We start from the raw sequence: 23503 nt of genomic DNA on the forward strand, positions 1-23503 counted from the left end.
CTTTTTAGGTCTCACTGAGTCAGCGTGCATGCGCTGGTCGGAGAGACATTTAGGAGTGGCTTTGAGAAGTGCTCCCAAAGCGGCGATCAGCTTGCCAGAACGAGCACAGGCACGCGCACAGCACTTTTTCACGTCGCGCACGCGCGCACCACTGGCTTCACCACTCGCACATTTTTTTTAATTAATTTTTGCGCGCTACACAACTCCCGGCAGGGTCGCACGGCAAATGCTTGTTAGTTCATGCTTCTGCATGGCTGAGTGCAATCACCGTTCAAGTTGGTACCTCTGTAGGTAGGTCATCCATTAGGGTAATACACTGACCTTTCCCCTATCATTGCCTTTCCCTGTGTCTTTCTCCCATAGTGCCTCCAGGCAACTCCATCTCTCACGCCCCCCTTTCCAGCCTCATTTCCTCTACACACATATCCGCAAAGAATGAATGGCTCTGTGTGAAGCAGTACCAAAAAGCAAACAAATCCAGCTTCAGCAAAGTGTCATGGTGGAGGGGGAATCTTCATGAGATGGATGGTCAAAAGAATCTGTTATTAAGGGGGGCAGAAAACCCATTGTTCACTCAGCTGCTCACTTAATGGGCAGACGTGTCACAGCTGGCTCCAAGGCCGAATGCTTCTGGGGGGCAATATAACCTGTGCACTCTTAGGGGTTGTGGTCGCTCTCCCAGCGGCAGGGGGCTGGCGAGCTCGCTTAATAGGGCTCTCGTTAATTTTATGGTTCGTTCTCCACATCCTCTGCTCTGGCTACGAGAATGAGGGGGCCTCTCTGCAACTGATTTATTGTCTGCAATGATGTGCTATTGTTCCAGCTTCAAACAGCCGCCGTGATCTTAACACCTCTTGCCCTTTGAAGTCAGATGCATAAACCCTATCCGGTACTTCCGGTTAACGGTCGCCATGATGCTGAATGTGAAAAGCTCCAAGGGGCGCCAATCTCCACTCATGGACGTAGCTTCTCTCTCCTCCGTTGCAGCCGTTGATGATGTCCGGAGAAGGTTCACTCGTGGCCTCATACCGCATCTCAAATGCCATCTCCGTGCTTCGTTTATGGTCCAGAAATGCAAACACTTAATTGGTAAAGTAATATATATATATATATATATATATATATATATATACACAGCTTCTTCAACTTCACTGTATCCGATTCGAAAAGTTTCACGATAGTGACATTTCTCAATTACCCTGAAATGCGCTGTAGAAAGCACATTTAAAAATATGTCTATGCTTTTAAATAAAACAAAGTGTATTTTATATATACAGATAGACCACTCAATATAATACAGAACAATCTATAGCTGACGATATCTATTCCGATTTTGTAGGTTCTGCCTCTAACCCAATGGCTGGTTGCCATAAGAGTCTAAATCTGTATCACAGCTGGTTTCCATAGAGAAAGAAATACACTGCATTTATTAAACATATTAATGTACCCCACGAAAGCCCATGGGCCAACATAACGCAAGGTTCCATTTAAAGCTGCTTCTTCGGAGAAAGACATAGATTTTCTTTACTCTAGTGTTCGGAGACATTGCTATAAAGTGTTGTAATCACTTTACCCCTCTTCGAACAATGCCAGCTAATTGTAATTTCTGTCTGTCTATAGATCAGAATGGAATGATAACATCTGTAATGAGGTCTCAGACGTAACTGCAAAGTGGCACCCATGACATGCATGACACTTATCAATCCTGTGTTATTTTTAAGTGGCCCTCTGCGTACTGGGTTGTAAACCCATTCTTATAACAGTAAAAAGAAAACTACAAATCCCAGCATTCACAGTACTGATGGCTAAAAAACAGAACTGACTGAATGTATCACACATGGCATATATTCACGTGGCAACTAAGAGCAGAGTTTAAAGTAGGCTGGATTCGCTCGGGTCTCAGACCCGGCTGTAATTAAAACAAGCATTGGCATAGCCAATAGGTCTCGCATTTGGGACCTTAAAAGTGTTTAGCCATGCAACAGTTGGTTTTGTTGCACCGAGGATATTCTGCTGCTTAACTAAATACTTATAAGGTCCAAAAAGCGAGACCTATTGGCTGTGCCAATGCTTGTTATGGGAGGCAGGGGATCCTGTGTCCAAAGCAAATTGTGGCTATAGTATGAAGGTCACTGTCTGTAGATTCCTTTCATCACAGATTGTATGAAAGGTGCTATGTCTATATAGAGCTTGAAATTCCGGTGCTGTGCTATATAGTATGGTATTTTTAGATCACAAGGTTCACCAAGCCTTTGTGGTGCCCAGGTAACTGCAAAAGGTCCACAGTCGATTTGTAACTGATCCAACAGATACGGTTTTACAGTTTACTGAACAGGCACAGAGTACCTCTTTTTTCCACTGGGCTGGAGCCTTTAGAGACCAGTTTGTAGGGTGGGAGCCACTGCTGGTGACTCTGACACTTTCCTCAACATCCCCTGGTAACTACAGCACATATATCTCTTTCCAACAAGAGTCTTTTTGTAGATTGTATTCTAACACTGCAGTTGTTTTTCGCGTTTTGTTTGCTGTGCTTTTTAGGTCGAGCATTCGAGACCTCTTGTATATACTTTAGTATATACTTATTAATATATACTTTTATGTGTTTGTACTTTGTGGGCTCTGGAGATCTGCCCTAGGACTTGTTTGCTTCCGCTTAGGGACTTTTTTTCTGTTCAACTGCCTCTATTTAACTATCTTGATAGAAAACAACCAGCAGAGGTCAGTAAAATACCAGAATTGCTTACTGCTGAGGGGCTTTCTTTTTTAAATGTTTCTTGCAACTGCCTCTATTTAACTTTCTTGATAGAAAACGACCAGCAGAGGTCAGTAAAATACCAGAATCACTTTAGCATTCTCCATAGAAATTGTCTTCCACGAGCACCTGTAGACAATAATATTTTTTTTAAATCTAGTATTTTCAGTGATATGACCACCGAAGGCCCTGATTTTATATTAAAAACAGAGCTTTGGACTATACCATTACCCGCTGAGAGGCAATATTTCTTTTCATGTGTTCCCATACCTGGTGTGTCACACAGTTTGTTGCTTACTTTTCTTCCATGTTAAAGAACAGTAGATGTTTCAGCACCCAGGCTAATGTGCTCCATAGCTAAATACATTTAAGGCCCCAAAGGCGAGACCAATTGCATTGCAAATGCTTGTTTTAGTTTCGATCTCCCTATCTGTTTATGCAGGGATGCCCCATATGGTAAAGAATGTTTATTGTTAAAAATGGTGAAATATGTGTTTGCCTTTACCACAGAAATACTTCCTGCTTTAGCAATTGGTGGTATTTTCCACCCCAGGTGGCCGTTCGAAGATGGCACTCTTCTTAAGGGTGTTTACATTTTGAATGAGTCTACCCTATGCTGGCATATTCCCAAAATGGAACTGGGAGGTCCTCATTCTAAACCTTATTTTGGAGGGAGGAACATCTCAGGTGAGCCCCATTCACCGCACAGCGTCTAGGATTTATATGGAGTGTCATAGCCAGTGCGGGTTTTTTTCTATGAAACCGCTGCCCAGAGGCTAGTGAATTCGACTCACTCATGTGAGGAGTGATATGGGCAATGGTATTGGTAGGTGGTGTAACTAGATTCATGATGGTTTTTACTTATTGTTATATTGTTTTTATAAGAACTGTTTAACAAAGGGCTTCCGCACGTGGTACAATAAACGGTGGAATATGTCATCCTTGACTTACATGTTGTAATGAGCTTTATATAAAGGTGTTAAATAAATTACTTTTCTGTTTACTATGGGCTGTGATCCTTATTGACAAGGGACGTCTGATTCAGCAGTAGATTTATTTATTTGCAGAAGTTAAAGCCTTAGTTTGGTGAATATCTACTGGTGTACATTTAATAAAAAGGTAAGTAGGGATTTCTCACTAGCTTTAATACACCCTATTAATATCTGTGTATGCACTGGATGCGGCCAGGGCACCTGTACTTGAATGAACTAATTTTTACTTCCCTCTTTCCTGGGGGTCTGTATGAATTAATTTCTATATACTCACAAATTGACTGCATTTTGAGATAATGTTCGAATTTGGACTTTATAGTGCACTCCTTAGTGGATTGTCATTCTAATTTATTTTCGCTTTACCTACCTTCCAAAATAATTTTCTTATAGACGTAAGAAATAACACGGCTGCCCTTCCACGTGACAATTGCTTTTTCTGCGCCAGTTTTACTTCAAAAGGATACATCATAAATTCTGCAGGAACTTGATCATAATTAACATTGTATGAATGTGTTTCTCATATTATCTCTTTGTCATAAATTTAGCCGACCTATTATAATTCAAATACCATTTAACTTTTTCAATCTTAGTCCTAATATTGTAGGTTATGGGAGTCTTCACTAATATATGGACATTCCCAAGAATACTTGGATGTTAATTCAGGATTTATAATGCTACTTTTCGCGCTCTTCCTGTTTTGTCACTTTCCTTAAGTAATAACAAAACTATAAGACACATGAGCAAACACGATAGGTATTATATATCTAAGGAATTACTTGATACAATAAATGATAAAGGCTTTAGATCTTCTGTAAGCTTTATATATCTTTTTAGACAGTGTTCTAAGTTATTTTGTATTATTTTTGCTTTACAGTCTTGAGGAAGCAACTGGCCGCCTTCCTCGAGACGAACGGCTCCCTCGACCTCTCGCAGTCCGGCTTCCGGGCCAACCACAGCACCGAGACTGCCCTGATCGCAGCTACCGATGACATCCGAGCCCTGCTCGACAACGGAGAAACAGCGGCCCTCATCCTCCTGGACCTCTCCGCGGCCTTCGACACTGTCTGCCACCGCACCCTAGTGCAGCGCCTCAGCAACGTTGGAATCCAGGAGAAGGCACTGGAATGGATCATCTCCTTCCTCGCCGGAAGGACACAGAGAGTCCGCCTCCCCCCGTTCAGATCGGAGGCCACCGAAGTCATCGGCGGCGTTCCTCAAGGCTCCTCGCTCAGCCCAACACTCTTCAACGTCTACATGAGCCCCCTCGCAGCCATCGCACGCCAGCACAACCTCAACATCATCTCCTACGCCGACGACACCCAGCTGATCCTCTCCCTCACCAACGACCCCACCACCGCCAGAGCCAACCTGCACGAAGGGATGACAGAAGTAGCCAAATGGATGGCGAACAGCCGCCTGAAGCTGAACTCGGACAAGACGGAAGTCCTCATCCTGGGATCATCACCCTCCGCCTGGACGACTCCTGGTGGCCCCCCGCCCTGGGCAGCGCACCCAAACCCACAGACCACGCACGCAACCTGGGCTTCATCCTGGACTCCTCCCTCTCCATGACCAGACAAGTCAACGCCGTCTCCTCGTCGTGCTTCAACATCCTGCGCATGCTACGTAAGATCTTCCCGTGGATCCCCACCGAGACCAGGAAGACGGTCACCCAGGCCCTCGTCACCAGCCGTCTGGACTACGGCAACTCCCTCTACGCCGGAACCACCGCCAAACTCCAGAAGAGACTCCAGCGGATCCAGAATACCTCAGCACGACTCATCCTGGACCTCCCCCGTCGCAGCCACATCTCCGGACACCTGAAAGACCTACACTGGCTCCCGGTCAACAAGAGAATCACCTTCCGGCTCCTCACCCACGCACACAAAGCCCTACACAACCAAGGCCCAGGATACCTCAACAGCCGCCTCAACTTCTACGCTCCCAAACACCAGCTTCGATCGACCAGCCACGCCCTCGCCGCCGTCCCCCGCATCCGAAGAGCCACCACAGGAGGAAGGTCCTTCTCCTACCTGGCCGCCAAGACTTGGAACTCCCTTCCGACCCACCTCCGCAAGACCCTGGACCACCTCGCCTTCAGGAAGCAGCTCAAGACCTGGCTGTTCGAGCAGTAGCAGACCCCCCCCCCCCAGCGCCTTGAGACCCTCCGGGTGAGTAGTGCGCTATATAAATGCTTGATTGAATGCTTGATTGATTGAAAAAGCGACAGGTATTGCTAAACGTGTTGACTGTTTTGTGGCTTGACACGACGCACTATTGTACTGATTGTACTAATGTATACTGTAAGTATCCTAATGTTTTATTGTTTGATTGTGTAACTTATATTGTAATCTGAAAGAAAACTGAGAACAACACATTTTCTGTGACAGTGATGAAAAGCAGTTGTACACAACAATATTAAAGGTGTATTCCATTATATATAATATAATTGTCAACTCTTAATGAACTACACATATGTCATACATAATTATTTAATTCTAACAGATAATGTACATCGAAAAATAAGTAGCTGCACTCTGGATTATTTACTTTACGTGCCTTTTACATTTGGTTATTTAATTTGAAATTTATTTTGTGGTAGAGTGGTAATTATCACTTTACAGAACACGTTGCACTGGACATAAGCTGTACAATTACCTCATTTGTTCCTTTTCATCAAATGTAACTTTCTTCATCAGTATTCTAGCTTCTTTGTCCAGCCAAGGTAAAACCTATAGTGTAATTAATACTTATTGTTCTGCGATTTCAACAGAACACACCTCCAGTCAATGGGAAACCTGACGCAGAACACTCTTAGATTTGTTATCTTTAATTGGAGTATGTTTTTATAATTTGCCCATTCCTTATTATAGTCAATTGTGGAATCTTAATGCAGTTTTTATTTGATTATTTCCTGGTCTGATAGTACTGCTTTGTCATTCAAAATGTTATCTGCTAACTCGACTATGCTACTCTGTTTAGATGTTTAGTGAAGAACACATACTAATTTAGTGACAGTGTTTTTATTCCCAGCAAAATGTCCTCCTCCTCGCAGCTACTTATCTCATTAGGGAAAACATTCAAGCAGTTTCTTCTCCCAAATTATAACTCTGCATTAAATGGATTATGGGCCAGATGTACGACCATGTCATTTTGCGAGTCGCAAAAGGACATGTACAACAGTGTCAGAGACACTGTTTGCGATTCTCAAGAGAGTCGCAAATTGCAGGCCTCATCAATATTCAAGAGGCACTCGCAATTTGCGACCTCATTTGGAATGGCTGGCCCTCCCAGGTATGGTGGCCTGCTGGGCTCAGCAGAACTCCATGTCTGGGACTGCTTTAAAATAAAGCAATTTAAAAAAAAAATCTTTTTAAATGTTTTCGTTTCGTTTTTTAATGCCCCTAAAAAATATTTTCCCCTGCATTTGTAAAAGGTAAGAGGTCCCTTAGGGACCCCTTCCCAATTGCGACTGCATTACTACCCTCTTGAAGATGGCGGTAAATTGCGAGTGCTTTGCGACCGAATTGCCGTTGCAAAACATTCATACATGGGGTTGAGAGTCGCAATTAGGAAGGGACGTCCTTGAAACCCCCCCCCCCCCCAGTAGCGAGTCGCAATTCCTATTTAGCGACTCGCTAAAAAATTGCGACTCTCTAAATAGGTTTGTACATGGCCCTTTAGGTTTTTGCATGTGCAAACGGGTCGCATACCCATTTGCGCATGCAAAAACGGGTTGTACATCTGGCCCTATGTCCATAGCAGTCCCTTTCAAGCTCATCCAGTAAGTTTCACAATGGCTCCTAAAGCCTTTAGGTTAGTCTGTAGATGGAAGAACATTCGGATGTCAGCAGATTGATATAATGATAGCACAGTTCAGACCTTTTATTGGAAAGCAGAGTATTATGCGGCTTCAGTCGTCATTGATATGCTTTGAAGAAGCATAGTATGAGCCTCGAGTCTTGCCATAAAATGCAGATTTCCCTATCTGTTAGTAAAGTAAATTTTAAATTTTACTAAAGTCACAGAGGTGAATATTATCCCACTGCTTTGCATCATTCTCCTCCCATATGTTTTAGCTTCTACCAATCAGGTCACCTCCAGCTTATAAAGGGAAGTGTGCTTCTTCCAGTGATTACCTGATTCATTCTTCATCCACGGTGGAACATTCTGTGAATCCACAGGCATCTTCAAATGGTTCAAATAAATCATCTAATACTCATGGGAATTTTGTTGAATATTTTCAAGAAGCATTTACTCCCCCACTGGCCATCTACATCGTTTTTCTAATTCTTCCTTTGTTTCATAATATTTTGTTTGTCTTTTCGTGCAGGACTACTTGTTAATCTGTCCATTAACAAGGGAAAAAGGTGGGAGGACATTTCCATATAACTAAATAACATGCAGAGGTGGCTGTATGGCCCCCCTCCCCGGGCTGATTTCGTCCCCAGGGACCCCATCCCCTGGGGTTCAGCCACAACTCCCTGGGTGCCCTGGTCCCACCCAGGGCACCCAATGAGCATGTTGGGGACTGCGGGGGCAGCCTCAACGCCTCTGCCGTCCCAGCTGTCTCCCCGCCAGCATTGCTCTCGCACACATGAAGCTGCTGGAAATACAGCTCCCTCTGTGGAAAAGCAATACTTTATCTCTTTCCATGCCCGCATGACAGTGCAGGGAAAGAGATGAAAACTCTGCTTCCAGCAAGCAGGAGTGGTTTGACAGCTACCACTTGCTGGAAGTGGAGTGTTTGCTCTTACTTGGCGGGAGCTGTCAGCTCCCACCAAGCAAAAGCAAACAGCTATCTCCCGCTGGTGGGCCCCTCGGGAGATAGCAGAAGCCAGCCCAGGGGGGAGGCAGTACCTGGGGCCCTATATGGCTCTAGGAGGGCCCCTCTCCTTTGTTCTGCACTGGCTGGCCCTGGGGACGGGGTGGTACCTGGGGCCGTATATGGCCCAGGAGGGGGGGCCGCGTGGCCTCCTCCAGGTTTACATTTTGGTTTTGGCCTGGGGAGGTGGTGGTCCCCGGGTGTCTACGCGGACCCACTTCAGTTGTTAATTTTAGTCCTGGGAGGTGGTGGCCCACAGGGCTTCTTAAAGCCCTAGAAGGTGGGGGTCTGTCCACCCCGCCCTCATTTTTAAAACATTTCCCTGGGAGGTGGTGATCCCTGGGGCCCGGGGGTCCGCACGCCCCCCCCCTACATGTCAATGTAGCCCCGGGAAGGTGGTGGTCCCCAGGGCATAAAAATGCTCTTGGAGATGGGCACTGTGCGCCCCCTCTCCTTTGATTTTATAAAGTGTGCATGCCTCCGGGACCTGTTCCACCTGGGGTTTTTATTAAAAACAGGCTCGGGACACAGTGCTTTGTTTCTTAAAAGCATTTTTTTGCCATGGATACACAACTCCGTTGTGATTTTACAGCAATAATTAAATAATCAAAAAGTGCTTTTTTGCTCTGGCAGGGCCCCAGTGGTGTCCCAGGACCAGGGCTTCAGGGTATTCATACCCTGCCTCCTTTTTTTTTTTAAGCAAATATTTGTTTCTGGGATTCAGCTTAACCCCTTCGACGCTGATGACGAGCTGGGCTCGTCATGAGGTAGCCTCCTGCTACGCTGATGACGAGCCCAGCTCGTCACGTAAAGTGCGCTTTCGCAAATCTCAGCGTACGGGCGGAATTCCGCCCGCACGCATGCGGTTAAGCGGAGCCCCAAGATGGCTGCCAGCACTTCCCGGTTGAAGTGTAGGCATCCAATCGGATATCAGCACGAGATTGGGAGGGTTCGCAGAGCCTTCACGTACCTATTTATACAAATTTCGATTGCTTTTAATAACTCTAAAACTACTGAATGGGTTTACACCAAATAACAAAAAGCACTCTTTCTAGCCCAAGCTTTCTGGCAAATTTGGTGTAATTCTGTCTAGCGGTTTGGGCTGTAGTTGTGTTCCAAACCTCAATGGGAATCAACATGGGAAACATGCTTTTTTTGACCCTTCAACCCTTTTTCTCGGCCCCTGCTTGATGGATCACCCTGAAACTTTCTATGCACAATAAGACTCACTGGCACACTTGTTTTCGGAAACATTTGTGAAGATTAGTCTAATGGCACCAAAGATACAAGTCAAAAAACGTTTTCCTATGGAAACTAGATCCTAACTATAACTACCTACTGGTGATCGCCAGTAGGTAATAAATAAATAAATAAATAAATATTATATATATATATATGTGTGTGTGTGTGTATATTTATTTATATATATATATATATATATATATATATATATATATATATATATATATATATATATATATATATATATATATATATATATATATATATTTATTTATATATGAACTATATCTTGCATCCGCCATGCTCTCCTTATGGCCTCACAGCATAGGAGTTCACACATGACATCACAGATGACACCTCAAATGACATCATTGATGGCATCACTGATGACCTCATCCAGTTAGTATGCTAGTTTGATTTATAGTTTACCTAGTGGGTAGTAAGTACCATATTACTTGTCTACCTAATATTGTACAGCATGGGTCAAAGCTAATGGGTGTAAGTGTCACAAAACACATCTGCTCCTAATGCACCATACGTGTGTAGAGCTATTGAATGCTTTATAAATCTTTATGTTCAGGAGTAACTCTGCATGCAGATGACAGTTGACCTGTGTTCATTATGTTCCATACAAGTGTTATGACTCTGCAGAAAACATTTTAAACAGGAGTAAGACTCTAAGTAGTAGATACTAACTTTTTAAGCAGCCTTGACTTATTAGACAGAATTGTGTCAGCATGACAATTTTCACATAACTTAGAAGACTTTTGGCACCAGGTACTAACCCATGGGTACTCCTAAACAATAACTCTGGGGCCACAAGGTATGGTCTAATATGTGACCGAGGGCCGGACTGTGGCGGTAGGGGGTCCTGGGTGGTTCAGGGATTGCATGAGATCTAAAAAAATTTAGATAAACACCACAGGAGTTACTTTACTTAACCTGCAAATAAATGCTTGACCATTTCTTAAAACAATTTCTGAATATTAGTGCTCAGCAAATAAACAGCAGCTTGTGCTACTGTTCACCAGGGGGGCTGAATGTAAAGGTCGAGAGGGCTGCAAGCGGCCCCCAGGCCGTAATCTGAGTATCACTGTACTAACCTATATACATGAGCTTGCTTTGCTTGAGATGATGGGCTATGTGTAAAGTTTTCACAAAGTGTAAAGAGTGCAAGTAGTAGGATGTTTAGCACCTTTCAGATCTTGGTTACTTTTATCAATAGCGTCTTCTTTGACAACTGTTGTATAGAGCATACACTGTTAGTAGATATTTTTTTATACTCAGTGGTGTGTTTCTTTTGAAAGTTTCACTATTTGCAAACAGTGTGGTATAAAGTAAACTCTCTCCATAGAATAAGCACTGTTTATAGTACCCAGTACTGTACTGATATTAACTTCAATTCTCAATGTAGATTTGGTGAGTTTCAGGTGTTTGATACAGATATAAGCTCTCTGCAGTAGGTCATTTTTCTGGAACTGACCTTCACTATTTTTATAAACCTGGCCTTTTATGAACAGTTGTATACAGATTGAACACCGTACCCCATATATCTGTGGTTGATTGTTAATGATGACAAAACTTACTCTAAAGTGTATGGTAAAGGGTCAGTGTTCCACATAATGCATGCGTTCTACTACAGAGGGAGATGTATCTGTGATGGCTGTAATGAAGGCTGATATTCTCCTGAGCTATGTTGTTCTTACTGTCAGGCCTCTAATGTCATAGTAATTTATTGAACAATATGCGAGAAAACGAAGCTTGGATGATGTCATTAATGATGTCACTTGAGGTGTCATGAGTGATGTCATAAATGATGTAATGGAACATGCCATGAGTGATGTCATATGTGAGGTCATAAGCAGTGAATGGGGGGGGGGGGGGTGGCAAGTTATAAACTGAGCAACATTCAGTACTGCATGCCTTTGGAATTAGAATAATTTGAGCTGCCAGCGTTATGATTCAGGAATGGGATTCAGCTTCTGCATGATATGATTCCTATAACAATTAATATTTTTAATGGTACATCATTGAAAAGAACTCCAGCATTCAGGATCCTCTGCAGTATTTGACTAACTGCCAGCAGTGTTATCAGCAAAGATTCTCTGGTTAATTCAGAATAAAGTTAGTGTGACTTTTTACCTTGGGGGAATTCTATACAATGGTCTTTAATTCATAAAATTCATTCTGACGACTAGGCTACTACACGTGGAGATTTATTTCAGTCAGAGAGGGATTTTACAATGAAGTATACTTTTTTTAGGTTTGGTAATATGAATACCATTTGCATCACTAATATGGCTAATCCTTTCAGAATTGTTATATGGAATGGGTTACATATAGGCCTTTGTGGATGGATACAGTATCCATCATAAAGTCATGCACCATTTTATATCAGACAGATAAACCAACGCTGCCTATTATTGTTATGTCCAGTGTCATACTAATAACTATTAAAGAAGTCTGCTCACTAATGAAACTTGATACATAGGGCCCACATCAGCACTTACCAACCCACCACTACCACCATGATTCACCAACATGTAAAGAATGGATGAAAGTTGCACAGTCAAACACATTGATCATAAAGCACTTCACTCCTTGCTTGAAAACGTCGCTCCTCCCTATCTACTCACCAGTTTCACCAAATATCGGTCATCTTACTACAAATGCTCAGCCATTTCCACATCACAATATGTGACATCCCACCAACACATTAAGACTCGTCCACATGCTGCATAAATGCCTGCACTGGCTAGCATGACTCTCCAGTCTGTATTCGTTATTGGTACAGGTCCCTGCATCTGGGAGTATATGTGGTATCCATAATTATGTTATCACGTGCTCTCTTGTGATATTCTACACACACACACACCACAACCTAACAACATAGAGAGAAAGCGGCAAATAAGCAACAAATGGTAGCCAAACAGGCCAGTGCCTCTGCATTATGATGGTGCCTAGGCACATCTACAGGTAAAGCAGGTAATGCTTCCCATGTTACTGGCACAGTGCCAGCTCTGACAAACTGTTGAGGCACGACTATCTATCTCTGCAAGCTCAGTATACTTTTAGAGCTAAAAATGTAACATTACACAACGTGTGATTTGGGACTGTTAAATATGTGTGTCAGAAACTGCTGCTGGAATCATTCACCCCGTTTACATAGATGTACCAGGTATCTATGTTAGAAAGCAACATAGGTGCAAGTGACAAAAACCATAGCGGCAAGGCACTTTTGCAACCACACAGCCTATAGTTCCAAAAGTGCCATGCCAAAAACTATGCCACCTCTGTTGGCCAGTAGACATGGCCGATGTAGTCTGTTAATCACATCTTTGGCACAAGATACACCTGTACACAGGTCCTAATTTGTAAAAAAAAAAAGAAAGTGCTGGTCCTTTGTCAGGAGGCCATTGTAGCTTGCACCACCCGCTGCCCCTGCCAGAGCTGCCAATGACAGAACCAACACACTAATGATCCTCACACTCTTAACGACTTAACCGCGGCAGTTTTTCCTCCGCGGTGCGGGCATTCTATTAGGTGGGTGGGGCTCGGCCGACGGGAGCACCGAAGGGGTTAAGAGTGTGACAAATCCAGGCCCCCAAAGCTATAAACACCGCTTGGGAGGTACGTATTAGAAATGTTTTTATTGTGTATTAAATTAATAAACATATGTTGTGCTTATCTCTGGATTTGACTGACAGCGCCATCGTGTGGCAGAATGTCATACGTGCTGGTGCCGAGTACCGGAAACCACCGACTCAAATGAACCTCTGCCTGCAATCCTTTAACATCCATAACTGGACCACACAATATCCTTGCACGGCAGTTTGCCCTCGTTGTTCATGCAGGATCATATCCAGCATGTATTTTCAACATCCTGACACACCTTGTATCCCAGAGCACTTCTTACTAACATGATGCATGGCAGACTACCTTTAACATGGCTGCTACATGCACATCAATACAGCCATGTACAACACATTTACCCAGAAGGAAGGGGCTGTAGGTTAAAAAACATTATGTACATGTGGAGGCCTACCATGTGCACCTTTCACACTGGTTTACAGAGATCTTGAATACTGAGCGGGTCACTGCAAATCAGCCATTCAGTGGAGTTAACAGATAGGGGTGTGAGGAACCAGACAAACATGCGACATGTGATGACTGAGATGTTTGCAGAAGTGAAGGAAAGGATAGTGGGGTGTACATTGGGGAAGGAATTTCAAATGTGCAAGTTGATGAAGGAGGGAAGGTGGTATGTAGTGAAATACAAGAACTGGATGCAAGGGAGGGCAGTAGTGGTACTATAGCTGTGCAGAGTGAAGGGACCACTGATGTGTTAGAGGGTAAACGGTTGAGAAGTAAAGCTAAATGGTTGTCAGATTAATATTGTGAAATTGTGAGTCATTAGATATATATATATATATACATATATATATATATATATATATATATATATATATATATATATATATATATATATATATATATATATATATATATATACACACACACACATATATATACTTTTTGTTTGTTGTTTGTTTTCATTCTCTTTAAATCCTTATTTGGTCATTTTTTAAAGGGAGTAAGATGTGTTATGTTGTACAATAGTATTAATGTTGTGTTCGCACTTAGCTCATGCTTTGTTAATGATTGCAATGCCTTGTATACTTTTTGTATTTTGAAGTGTTATGCTCGCGCTTGCTTCCTAATAATAGGGGGTTCTCTTTTGTTACGTTACTTGAAAGTAGGCTGAGCAAGGAGACAGTAGGATGTTTCTGACCGCCTGTATTGGTGTTACAGCAGAGATTAAACTTTCTTAAAATATCACTTTTGGAGTATTGATCATTACAAGAACTCGGTGGAATAACTAAAAGAAATCCAGTTAATGACTTTATGGGTTATTATGGTATATGGTATTCTTGCGTATAAGAAAACATTGGTGTATTATAGCAAGTACTTGGCAGCAGCTTTTTCGTTCTTCCAAAAGCTTCAAGGTTCTTTCTCCATACTGATGAATATCATGAACATTTAACTCTCTATTGAGGGGGCGTGGCTTGGCGCCCGAAGGTCATGGCGGCAGGCAAGTGAGGCTCCGCGGCTCGCCTTGGAGACATAACGCTTCCCGCAACTCCTACCCTGTGTTGAGAACACTGACGGACGTCGGAAGATGCCAGGAATATTTCGAGACACCTGACTGTCGTTTTGATGCGTGTCAGGCATCATTTTTTTGGCACAGTGAGGTCATAGCGGTTTCGCTCATATCGCGGCTGCTATTTTGTGTGTTTTGCGCTAAGACGCATTTCCTCCCAACTGTCTCGCTCCACAGCGTCCTGATTCTGGAATGACTCCCCTTTGTCCAGCAAACTTCTTTTTCATGTGAGCACTTTATTTGGCAGCATAAATGTGATACCATTTCGCCAGACTCACGCACCAGGCTCCATTTTTCAGCGCTAGCTCTTGAACTTAATAGCGGCCATTTTAGTAGCGTTGTTATCTCCTCAGGAGTTTTTCTTTGATTCACCAATGCTGTATCTTTCTGGCTATGCTGCTTCAAAGACTGGTCTACCAATCATTTATCTCTCCATACTCTGCCAATTAAGCTTGAACTAGTTGTTGCTGTGAGAAGCTGTGTAATGCTTATTTTTCCATTTCATCTTGCATCGCTACTTTTTTGGCGCCTTTCATTGTCCGCCACGCTCAGTTTCTTCTGACGGTGTTTCGCTCTTTTTGTGGATGGCTGTTTCAAATCACCTGATTCACCTCATATCCTCATTCACTTCGTCTATATTGTGTCTCCTCTCATAAGTTTTTTCTCTCTGGCAAAATGTACATTGCAAGATATCCTGTTCTTATTGAGAAGGAGTCAGATAGTTGAAGTTTTATGAAAAGATTAAAGTCATCACTTTCTTCGACCACCACACCAAAGCGCATTTTTATAAAAAATTCGAAGATTTTTTCTGAATTTTCCAAGCTTGAAGATTCTCTCACCTCTTCTTTGCAAAGTTCTGACACAATAATGGAATCTTCCCAAGCAACCTCTGGGAAATCCAACACCAAACGTCTGAAAAAAGGACCCGACCTCGCCTCCTAAGTCATCATCATCAGTTTCCATGGATTTATTATTGGAGGAGATTAGGGAGCTTCGACCCTTCATGGAGGAGACTAACGCTAAATTACACATTTTGACAGACAATTGGTCCCAATTAGAGACACAGGTCTCCTCAGTTGAACAGAATGCTACGTCCTTCAAAGAGACTTGTGTTCATGTATCCAATCTTCGTTCGCAAGTTACGGTGCTTCAACAACAGGTTGCGGATTTGGAAAATCGTAATAGACGGAATAACCTCCGCATTTAGGGTCTGGTAGAGGGGATTGAAGGATCTGACTCTCTTACTTTTTTTTTAAATCATTTATTCCAAAACTTCTTCATATGACTGAGGGTACGATTTTGAACATCCAGCGAGCACATAGGCTTGGCCGTTTACCCTCTCAAGCATCAGCATCACAAAGGCCTAGAGGAGTCATTTTGTATTTTTTAGAATACACTGATTTATTGAAGGTCTAGGCGGAAGTTAAATCCTCTCCAAAGATCACTTGGTCGGGCTCTTCTTTATTTTTTGCTCAGGATTACGCTAAAGCTACAGCTGCCCGCCGTAAAGCCTTTCTAAATATGAGAGCTGATCTTTGCCTGCTGGGTGCCAGATATGGTCTTTTCCACCCTTGTTTATTCAAGGTTACCTACAATAATAAGACAACCACATACGAGGAGCCACTCCGCCTGCAGAGTTTCATTAACTCATGTAAAGCACCCACCATGGATACTTCTGGTCCCTCATCCTCGTTCCATGGTTGAACTTTGGACGCAATTTCTACTTTATTGTTGTTTGATATTTTATCTTTTTTATTCCAATTGTTCTATAGATTGAGTTCTCCAGTTCGCATTATTCATAACATTTTTTGCTCACAGTTTTGTAATTTAATTTATTTGTCACTTGGTATTCCTGGTTTCTGTTTGCTTTTACTGTTGTCTCTGTTTGTTCCGGTTTAATATCCTAATTTGTTATTATTTTCTCCCTCTTCACAGGTTTCATGTCCCAGTTATCTGTTGTCTTCCTGGTTTCCGCTCAGCCGGCATCGGATGTGCCGGCTGTCCTATGTGGTTCCACCCCCTCCTTCGTCTCTTCATGCTTTCTTCCCCATGTAGGTATGTTCTTCTCTTGTATCTCCACTTCTCTTTTGTCATTAGTCCTTTCTTTTCTCCTCTCTCAGATATTTTTCTTCTGTTCTTTTTAGGTGTCACTATCACTCTCTTTCTTCGTAATCTTTTTCCTTACAAAACTCAAAATTTCCTGCCAAATTATACCTTTGTTGTTGCTATTTTCCAGTTTTCATTGCTAATCTTTTCAGAAATCTTACAATGTCCTGCTTCTCTTCTATATATTTACCACGTCTTAAGCTTTATGTTCTTTTATGTCACTGTTCCTGCTTGTTGAGTATTTTCTCCTATTTCTCTCCTCAACAAATCTTTTCCCTACTCTTTATTTCTACCCTTGGTTAGTGTACACATGACATCCTTCATTCTTTGTATTCCCTTGAGCCGTTTGTTTCCTTTAGACTCTCACAGCTCATTCTACTCTCTTTCTCTTGTTCTCCCTGACTCATTATGCCGTTAAGATTAGTATCGTGGAATGTTAGAGGGCTAAACTCTCCCATCAAAAGACAGAGAGTTCTATTACATCTAGCTAAATTAAATGCGGATATAGTTTTCCTGCAGGAAACTCATCTTACAGAAAATGAAACTTTAAAGCTACAAAAAGGTTGGGTGGGTGAAGTCTTCTATTCCAGTGGTGATGGTAAACGTCATGGAGTCATGATGTTATGTCGTAAGTCTTTACATTATCAATTCATTTCACAAGAATCAGATACAGAAGGACGCTGGCTTAACGTTAAGTTAATGTTGAAGGATGTTCCAGTCTCTTTTTTTATTGTCTACGCCCCCACTGGTGGTGACTCATCTTTTTGGTTTTCACTTGCTAAACAGGTCACTCTTCACATGGAGGATAACTTTATATTAGCAGGAGACTGCAACCAGGCTTTTGATCCCTTTATAGATCGCAATTCTAGAGTTTCATTTATCCCTAACAAGACCCACAAATATTTTACCCATATGATTACGCAACATAAACTTCTTGATGCATGGAAGCTATGCAACCCGACCACTAGAGAATATACCTTTTATTCCCCAGTTCATCACTCCCAGTCATGGCTTGATTATTTTTTCATTTCACATAGCATATCACAATTGCTCATAGATGCTGACATAGGACCCATACTATTGTCTGATCATGCCCCTATTTCAATTGATTTGGATATTTTACCCAAAACCAACGCTCCAAGAAGATGGCGCTTTAATAATTCCCTTCTTCTTGATCCGGCGTTCTCCAATTTCTTCAAGTCTTTTTGTACTGAATATTTCCTTATTAATCACACGGAATCCTTACCATTCTCCATTATTTGGCATGCGTTTAAAGCTTCAGCGAGGGACTTTATTACAACATATGTGTAAAAAAAACGCAACATTGCCCGCAATAGTACACGCTTGCTACTTCAAGACATTAAGAGACTGGAGCACTCTTTTTATACATCTAACTCAAAAGGGGTTCTTGATGCACTTATAAAAACGAAGTTGCAATTTAATAAGGAGTCTACTGATAATGCTTCATTCTATCTTTCGAATTCCAGCGCAAAATTTTATGGCGATAGAAATAAAGCAGGGAACCTTCTGGCTAACTATTTAAAAACTAAACATAATAAGCTGAATATTGACTCAATTTATGATGATAACTCCGTTCTAAAATTTAAAGATACAGAAATTTTAAATGAATTTGCTGCCTTTTACGAGAAATTGTATTCATCTGAAACCAATCCCACAGAGGACCCGCTTTCACACTTTTTTTTACCTTACACCAACCACAACAACTCCCCGCTGAACTCACAATCTTAGAAAGCAAAGTGACGCAATCAGAACTCCTAAATGCATTACGCCACCTTAAAAAAGACAAAGCACCTAGGCCTGATGGCTTCACAGTCAAATTCTTTCTCCATTTTTCAGACTTATTAATGCCCAAAATACACCTTCTAATCGATTCCTTCTATTCTTTGGGGAAATCCGGAGGCTCTTTCTCAGATGCTCACATTTGCTTAATTCCCAAAGAGGGAAAGGATCTTAAGTATTGCAAGAATTTTCGACCTATATCGCTTGTCAATATGGACTACAAAATTTGTTCTAAAGCATTAGCTCTCCGCTTAAATCCTTATCTCCCACAAGTACTGGGCAGGGAACAATCTGGCTTTGTGAAAGGACGAGTCATACAGGACAACACTAGACTCTTCTTTAACATTCTATCTAAAGCTCCGCATTTGAATCACTCTTTAGCAGCTATAGCACTAGTGCAGAAAAGGCATTTGATAGGGTGGAATGGCGCTATTTATTTTATACTCTTAAATGGTTTGGCTTTGGTCCCAATTTTATTTCCTTAGTATCCCTATTGTATTCTAATCCTCGGGCTGCTGTTTGTGCCAATGGTCTCATATCACCTCTCTTCGATCTTGGCAGGGGAGTGCGCCAGGGTTGTTCCCTTTCCCCTTTGCTTTTTAATTTGGCCTTTGAACCTTTCCTCTCCAAAATCCGACAACACCCACAAATATCAGGATTTCAAACCCCTGCTACTCATGTTAAACTTCCGGCGTATGCCGATGATATCTTGCTTTTTATTTCAAACCCAAGTGACTCGGTTCCTGCCTTCCTTGAAGAAGTCACCACCTTCTCATTAATCTCGGGTTACAAATTAAATAATGATAAATGTGAGATTCTACCATTAACTAAATACACCTTTAAGGATGACTTTACTTCCCCTAATTTTACCTGGAAATCTTCCTCTATTAAATATTTGGGCCTTCACTTCACACCAACAATCAAAGGGACAGTCACCTTATGTCTGAATAACTGCATTCAGAAACGTTCGGATCTCACAACTAAATGGCACCCTCTATATTTGTCCTGGCGGGGTCGTTTAGATACTATTAAAATGATGCTCATGCCCATTGTTCTATACACTATCTCTAATATTCCAATACTCATACCCACTAAACTTTTTAAAGCTGTTAATTCAATGTTATCGTCCTTTTTATGGAGCAAGAAGACACCACGTATATCCATTTTTAAATTCGCTCGTCCCAAAGAGGAAGGAGGGGTTAACTTTCCTCTTTTCTCGGTTTATCACAAGGCCTTTCAATTACGACAGGCCTCATATTGGCTGCTTGATTCTACTGATAATTCTCCTTTATGGGCTTCAGTTGAACTTTCGTTTATTTCTCCTTTCTCATTTCAAGAATATCTCTCTTTTTCTCGCAAACCCCAAGTAATTTCTACCCCACTTTTTAAGTTTACCTTCAAATTCCTTAGCCCTTTATATCCCTTAGTTTCTGGTACTCTAGCCTCTTTTCAAGCCTCCACAATATGGCATAATAAGACCTTGTTGATACGCAATAAGCCCTTCTATTGGAAAACATGGAGACAGCGTGGCTTATTATGGATAAATCAACTCTTCTTAAACGGAGAATTTCTCTCTTTTTCTTCACTTAGCCAGTTATATACTTTGCCCAATTCATTCCTCACCAAATATCATGTTCTTCGTACAACCATTTTGGATGCATATACACTCTTATCCAATAATGTTCAACCCACGCACTCACACACCAATTTGTCCTCACTTTTACGCCTTCAACCCAATGCATCGACCTTATATACCTTTCTCCAATCCACTCCCACACCCAGGCACAAATCAAAGGTCGAAGAAACATGGGAGAAGGATTTTGGTGTTGACTGGTCCATACTATTATGGAACGCCATATGGATTAAAATTCGCAAGTCCTCGAGAGCAGCTAGCCTGACACAAACGCTGTTTTATATATATGACAGACTTCTCTTATCTCCACAGGTCCTACATAAAAGATTTCCTGACACACCTAATACCTGCTGGTCTTGTGCATCTCCTGACGCTGATTTATTTCATATGTTATTCCTCTGCCCCTTAGTACGCAATTTCACGACACGTGTTTGGTCTCAAATCAATTTAATTTTCAACAGACATATCCCATTCTCTACAACCACCATCTTTTTAGGTAGCCTTTCGCCAGTATGGGATGGCGTAACTAACTTTAAAATCGTTGATTTATTATCAGAGGTTGCCTTTCAGCAAAAAACGAGGAATTGGAAGGACTTTACTAAAATCTCATATAAAGCTTGGAGGTACGATATATGTCACAACCACTGATTGGATACATTCTCCAATTTACCTACACCTATGATTGCAAAGAGGATTCAACTTTGGCTACCTGTTACGATGTTCTTTGATAAATGCGCTAAATCACACTCCTTGTTGCAACCCTCTCAGCAAGAAGTACTTAAACCTCCTTAACTCATTTACTCTCATATACATTGTTTATATATCTCTTTATACCTCATCTTTTTTGCCTTGTTTTATCCATGACAATGTTTGATGATCCTTGCTTTTCGTTTGTCAAATTTGTGCTGGAAATAACTGATGATTCGTTAATTGCTAATTGTTACACAGTATTCTATACAGACACCTAATTTTCTTCAATAAAGTCTTTTTTCAAACCTAAAAAAAAACCTCTCTATTGAGGTAAAAGAGTGATTAGATCGAGCAGGATTCACGGAGAAAGCATTTAATTTAGGGTTTTAAACCTTGTTTTTGTGGTATATATATCACAGTTTCTGTGTATATGTCCGCCGGGACACTCCCGTTAGGGGTAGCCGTGCGCTTTATAAGCTATATTATTATTATTATTTGTGTTAGGAAAGATATTGTGGATACTAATCTCTTCTCTTTTGTTGTGTTTCTTCCTTCTAAAGGTTCAAGCTCTATGAGGGAGGATCCACTTCAGGGTTTTGTGCAGCAGGGTCCTTTAGTTTTCCTTGCTTAAGAAACTGCATGATACTAGGTGATTGCTGGTCTCCTACCTAGAGATATACTTATATAGAGAAACTTACACGAATAGGGATTTACTGTGGTTATAATTCTTTGTTGTTTTCATACAGGTCTCTCGCCTTGCTGTTCCCAATACCCTTTTCCCTCACTTGATTGCCTTAACACTCCATACCTTAATGGTAAGCGGAATTAGGGACGTCAAGAAGTGGACCACATTGTACTTCAGTCTGATCCTGAGGAGTTGTCTGCAAGAGCAAACCTTGACACTTTATGCCCCTGTTGTGCAAGACAGTCTTAAAATACCCCTCCTCCCTCCAACTCTACTCTCTATGTACCTACTCATGATATCATCACCCCCTTTCCGCCTACTCCTTTATAATATTGTGTTAATCAATAAAATAATTGAATTGAAAATTGCTTTCTTTTTCAGTCCCAATAATTTCTGACTGTTGTTAAGTCTCTTGTTAAACATAATGTCACTTGTTGTACGATAGGCAGTATGTGATATGTAGCTTTTTCCAGAGAAATACATCTACAGAGAATACAAAAAATATATATATAATCGGTACCGCTCAAACCGTAGTGTAGCCTCCTGAAATGGCTTATGTTGTGAACCTTCTAAATCTGCTCTCATAATAGTGCTCTGTGACACCTCCTCTTACTGAATACGAGATGTTGGGTGTGTTGTGTAATTAACAGGAATGGCTGGAATGTGATCTCAATTAAAATCCTGGCTGAAATGGGATCTTATTTAGAATCTTGTTTTGAAGACAGCAATGGCTGGAATGGGATCTCATTTAGAATCATTGTATAGAAAACACCAATGGCTGAAGGGTATCTCCATTAGAAGCCTTGTATTGGAGACAATGCTGCAATGGAATCTCATTTGGAATCCTTGTATAGAAGACAAGCATGGCTCAAGGGAATCTCCATTAGAATCCTTGTATTGGAGAGGCCAATATAAGGATTCTAATGGAGATCACAATCAGCCATTCCTGTCCTTTTAGGAGACAAGATTTGGAGATTCCATCCTGTGAAATGAGATTTCCAGCGGAGCTGCGATGATTATAACTTACCACCTCTCTTGCATTGGTGGCCTGGCACATCCATCCAGTACTGAGAATGCCTCCATTGCATTTCTCAGTTGCATTGTGCCTTGGGCATAGCAAGTAGTGTTTAATATATTCTTTACAGCCTCCTTGCACAACATTTGCCTCTCTCTGAAGTGCTTAGATGTAATTCACTTTTCCAGTACACCCCATAAAAACATACTACCTTGTAACACACTCAAAGAATGCCTTGTACACACTTCTAAAAAGTGACTGGCGCCCTTTTTAGATCTAGCTTGACAACACAGAGGTCATTATGTGATCAAAAAAGAGTTTTAAGGACTGTGCCACCGCCTAGATGTTGGTTCACCAGAGTGAAGCGTTTGATTTGGCAAAAGCTGTGTGCGCCCACAGAAAGAGTGCTTGTGCTACACGTAGCTGTGAGCATTGTTTTATTTTTGTTTACCACGCTGCCTGAGCCAGTCTGTCTTTTTGTTTTTTCAAAAGAGAGCGCACTCTAATGTGTACACACACAGGCCACTGAGATGCTATTAAAAAATGTCTCCTAAATAATTGGATAATTACGGTGTCTCTAGCAGCAGCACCGATGGGAGGCA

At 41.7% G+C, this 23503-nt stretch overlaps 2 protein-coding genes across 4 annotated transcripts in view; one reads left to right on the forward strand and one right to left on the reverse strand.

Moving 5' to 3' along the window:
- LOC144818472 (uncharacterized) overlaps positions 1-22187 on the forward strand; it is a 301011-nt gene extending 278824 nt beyond the window's left edge. For all 3 annotated transcript variants that reach the window (XM_078675938.1, XM_078675940.1, XM_078675939.1), the window contains 3 exons: positions 16908-17023; positions 21762-21850; positions 21948-22187. In XM_078675938.1, coding sequence (XP_078532064.1) covers positions 16908-17023; positions 21762-21850; positions 21948-22030 — 288 coding nt within the window. In that variant the 3' untranslated portion in view covers positions 22031-22187. The remainder of the gene's footprint in view (positions 1-16907; positions 17024-21761; positions 21851-21947) is intronic.
- Positions 1-23503, reverse strand: part of MYOZ2 (myozenin 2) — a 215133-nt gene that overhangs the window by 44927 nt on the left and 146703 nt on the right. The window lies entirely within an intron of this gene.

Source organism: Lissotriton helveticus, chromosome 2_1 (assembly GCF_964261635.1).
Source record: "Lissotriton helveticus chromosome 2_1, aLisHel1.1, whole genome shotgun sequence".
Lineage (NCBI taxonomy): Eukaryota > Metazoa > Chordata > Amphibia > Caudata > Salamandridae > Lissotriton > Lissotriton helveticus.